Below are 4330 nucleotides of genomic sequence, written 5' to 3'. Positions count from 1 at the left end.
GCGCGGCGCCCGCCCCGGCCTCCGGCTGGCACGGCCTTCTGGCGAGGGCGCGGGGCTGCGCCAGGCCGGCTGGCGGAGCGCGGCGTGTGCCGCCCGCCCGCGGCTCCGCAGCCTCCGCATTAATTCTGCTCCTCTTCCAAGGGCAGCGCGGAAGGGAGGGGGCAGCGGGTGGCACGGAGCCAAGGAGGAGACGCTGGCGGAAGATGGATGGGCTGGGAGCCGCAGGGACAATGCGGCAGGATCTGGGCAGGGGGAAGGGAGAGGTGGCCGTGACTCCCGCGCGGGGCCAGCAGCGAGGGGCAGGAGGCCGCGAGCACCGCCGGGCGGCGAGGCCGCGCAGGGGCCGCCACGTACAGGCCTCCTCCAGCTTCGCGATGTGGACGAGCGCCCGGTTCTTGGTGCTCCCCAGCATCTTCTCGAGCCGCTCCAGGCACATCTTCAGCTGGCCCTCAGCCGCCGCCTGCTCCAGCGGCTCCTTGCCCTTGTCGGCGTAGAAGGCGGCGCAGCGCAGCAGCCAGTTGAGGGCACTGATGAGGGCACGGCAGAGCCCGATGCACTCCTCCGCCTTGCCGTGGCAGCTGCCGAGGGGACAGGACGGGAACCTGCTCACCCAGGGCCGCGTTATCGCCCCGTTCTACACCGGGGAACCGCGGGTGCCGAGCGGGGCGGCCTGGGGAACCGGTTGCACGGTGCTCCGGCGGCACGGCCCCGGCGGCACTGCAGCCAAGGGGGGCCTTCCCGCTCCGGCCGCCCAACCACAGGGATGCTTTCCAAGCCTCTAATCAAATTATCTTGCTAAGAGAGGCTCAGCATCGCGCAGGGTGCTGCGGGAGGTGAGCGCTTTCCCCTCCTGATGCACAAATCATGGGGGCCACAAGTTTTGATCAAATTAAGCGCAGGATCAGATTAGGCAGGAACTGGATTAAGTGGCCGGCTCTGCAGTTGGCCGGCAACAGCTCCTTGCCAACATCTGCGCCTGCTGCATATTCATGGCTGCAGCTCCATTTCATGTAATTGAAGAGCTGCTACCTTCAGCCTTCCTCCTCCTCCTGCCCGCTGCATCCTCTCCGCTCCAGCCTCCCCGCGGAGGCCGGCAGGGGTTAACAGGAAGATCTCTGGGCTTCCTAAAACAGTCTGCGTGGCCTGAATTGTCTGGACTCCCCTGGGCCCTGCGAGGGCAGCGGAAGAGCATGGAGCAAAACAAGGTCCCGGGGCAGCGCGGGCAGGACGGGGAGTGGGAACACGCGGCCCCGGCCCTGGCAAGGCTGCGCACAGGAGCCCTAATGCATGGAGGGGACACCTGGCCACCAGGCCCGGGCCCGCTCCTATGGACTCGAGTGGGTATGTAGGTGCTGACAGGAGTGTCACCGGGGAGGCCCTTCTCACAGAGCAGCTGCAATTTGTGCAGCCTGGAATGAAGCCGACAGGGTTGGCGGGACCCTGACCCTCTGTTTTGCCCAGGCCAGTGCTTGGGCAGCATCTCCTGACCAGGGCAGCGGGAGGAGGCCCAGTGGCACCGGAACAAACACAGAGCCCGATGGAGAAGCCACCTCGTTCAGTCAGGACCCAAATCAGTTGGGGCCACCCCGGGGCTGCTCTGTACCTGAGGCGGTCACAGAACATGTCCATGATCTCCAGCAGCGCCTGCACGCACAGGTCCCGGGAAAAGTCGTCGAACTGCAGCGGGGAAACAAGGAGGGAGGTCAGAGAGAGGGGGGGTCCAGGCCTCGGCAGCCCCCGAATGCAGCGAATCCCCCTCCACGAAGCAGCGGCCACCCCCGCCCCGCTCAGCACCACGCGAAGGGGAACTAGGTCAGCGCAGTCCAGGCCGGGTCACAGCCGCCAACGGGGCCACGGCGACAGGGCCGGGTTTCCTAACGCCTCAGGATGTGGGGCTCGGCTCCCAGCCCCTGCCAGGCGCAGGGCTGCGGTGCCAGCGCGGTGGCCCGACGCCAGCGCCGTGCCCGGCGGCGGAGCAGATGGGGCCGCCTCGCTGCGCCGGAGCCGCCCGCGGGCCCCCGCTGCTCTCAAGGAGCAGAGCGGGGCTCTCAAGGTCAGCTCCGCACGGCACGGGTGGCCGCGAGCCCCCAGCAGCACCGGAGCGGCCCCGCGGCTCGGAGCGGCCCGGCCGGCGCGCCGGGAGCGCAGCCGCCACCGCGCTCAGCCCCCGGCACTCCCCGCTCCCACCCCTGGCAAACACGCGGAGCCCTCGCTCCGAACCAGAGGTCGCCCTGATAAAGCTGCCGTGGGGAGGCCCAGGGGGCTGCGCCGCCCGCAAGGGGCCACGGCGCCCTGCCGAGCAGCCACAGGCGCCCTGCGGAGCGGCCACGCTGCGTGCGGATGCGGCTCCAACTCTGGCATGCCCACGGGCACCGGAGCGGCGCGGGAATGCCGGGGCCCACGGGTGCCAGCTGTGGCGCCGGGCTCGGCTCCCCGGGCCAGCTCGGCAGCGCTGCCTCTCCAAAAGCAGCCCCGGGTGCCGCGGTGCCACTGAGGGCTGCGGTTTCCGTGGTTTATCCGACGGGCCCTGCAGGACGAGGCTCTGGCAGCCCTGCACGCAACCGCATGGGGTGGCACCGTCCCCAAATGGGAGCGGGTGGCAGCAGGGGGGAATGGGGGGGGTGACAGCCATTCCCGGGGGACACGGGAGGGCTCTGAGCCCCTCGGTACCGCCGCCCGCCCGCTGCTGACTCAGCAGGGCCTGCCATTTTCCACTTGACCTATATCCAGCGGGAGCCGCGTGGGGAAGCGGATACAGGGAGCGCAGGTGGAGCGGAGCCTGGCGCGCGGCCCTACCTTGCTGATGGCCGTGAGCACCGTGGAATACGACACCATCTAGGAGGAGAACACAGAGCGGGTGGCGCGGTGAGGGCACGGCCGCGCCGCCGCGGCCGCGCCACCAGCCCGGCACACATCCCAACGGACAGCTGGAGGTGCCGGCTGACGCGTCCGCTGCCGACGACCCCGCGGGGCGCGTGGGCAGCGCGGGGCTCGGAGCGACCGCGCGGGCTCCGGGTGCAGCCCGTCCGTGCGCAGGGCACGGGCGCCGCTCGCCCCGGCCCCGCGTGCTCGGCGTTTCTGCCGCGTGCGGGGCCGCGCGGGGACGGCACCATGCACGGCACCCTTACCTGGGAGCTGATGGCGTATTTGAGGTAGGACAAGATGAGGGGGTTCGGCGACGGCCCGATCATGGCCTGCTCGAGAAGGGCCTCTGCGGGCAGAGAGCGGCCGGAGCCGAGTCAGGCCATGGCAGGGAACGTGTGCCCCGCGGCAAGGACAAACCGCGCCGGCCACAAAGCCCTTGTCCCCAGCACCCCGAAAGGAGCTGGATCCCCGAGCCCTCTGATCCCCACAGCTAGAGCTGCTAGATGGCGCAGGGAGCACAACAGCCTCCCGTGCAGGCAGCGCCCGCTCAACACGTTCCCCTTGCTCCCGCATCCCGCCGGGAGGCTCTGGGGTCTGCCCTCAAGCACCTTTGGCTCCGGCTCTGGGGCCGGCAGCCCCTCGCCGAGCTCGGCTCCGTGCATGCGGCAGCACCGCCGCGGGGCCCTGCCCGCTCAGCCGGGCCTCCCGTTGCCCCCGTGGCGCGCGGCGAGCGCGGCGGCGCCGCAAGTAGGTCAGCGCGCCCAGGCGCGAGGGGAAGCGGCCGCGGGGCAGACGCCGCCCCACGGGAACCCGCGGCGGCCAACGGCACCCGGCGGGGGGGCCGCGCCGCGACAGCAGCACCACGGATCCGCAGACCCCCCCGTGCCCGTGGGGCCCTGCTCCCCGCCGTGCTGCCGCAGCTCGCGCCAGAGCCGCCACCGGCTGCTGCTGCTGCGGGAAGGGAGGCAGCTCCAGCCCCCGGCGCGGCGGGGCAGCCCCTTCACCGGCCGGGCGCGCGGGACAATCCCCGTTCCAGCGGGAGCGCGGGCACCACCGGGCAGCGGCGTCGCAGCGAGGCCGTGGCGCCGCCTCCGCGCCCGTCCCGGCTGCGCCCGCTCCCTCGGCGGCTGCTCCCGCTCTCCTCGGCGCCGCTCCCGTGCGGCGGCCACAGCCCCGTCACGCTCCCGCACCCCCGCCCGGAGCCCCGGCTCAGAAGGGGCCACCACGAGGGGCCCAAGGAGCAGGAGGGCCGGGGCAGGAGGGCCCGGCCGGGACAGGGCTGCCTGCCCGGCACAGGGCCCCGGACCCGCACCCCGCTGTTCCCGGAGCTGCTAGGGAAACGGGCCTGCAGAACCGCGGGCAGGAATCGCGCCCGGTGCCGCCGGACCGCAGCGCGGAGGGGAAGCGTGGACGGACCGGGACACGGGAGGCAGCGCCGGGAACGCGGGTGGAGCAGGGGGACCGG

The 4330-nt window shown here is 72.1% G+C and overlaps 1 protein-coding gene across 1 annotated transcript in view; it reads right to left on the bottom strand.

The window, feature by feature from the left end:
• MED24 (mediator complex subunit 24) overlaps nucleotides 1-4330 on the bottom strand; it is a 17504-nt gene that overhangs the window by 10456 nt on the left and 2718 nt on the right. Inside the window, exons 2-5 of the mRNA XM_026041391.1 lie at nucleotides 3129-3211; nucleotides 2797-2835; nucleotides 1604-1677; nucleotides 355-578 (exon numbers count right to left, since the gene is read on the bottom strand). Coding sequence (XP_025897176.1) covers nucleotides 355-578; nucleotides 1604-1677; nucleotides 2797-2835; nucleotides 3129-3211 — 420 coding nt within the window. The remainder of the gene's footprint in view (nucleotides 1-354; nucleotides 579-1603; nucleotides 1678-2796; nucleotides 2836-3128; nucleotides 3212-4330) is intronic.

This window comes from Nothoprocta perdicaria, unplaced genomic scaffold, assembly GCF_003342845.1.
Source record: "Nothoprocta perdicaria isolate Ctin4 unplaced genomic scaffold, notPer1 scaffold_283, whole genome shotgun sequence".
Classification (NCBI taxonomy): Eukaryota; Metazoa; Chordata; class Aves; order Tinamiformes; family Tinamidae; genus Nothoprocta; species Nothoprocta perdicaria.
This window is presented reverse-complemented; position numbering and strand designations above follow the sequence as displayed.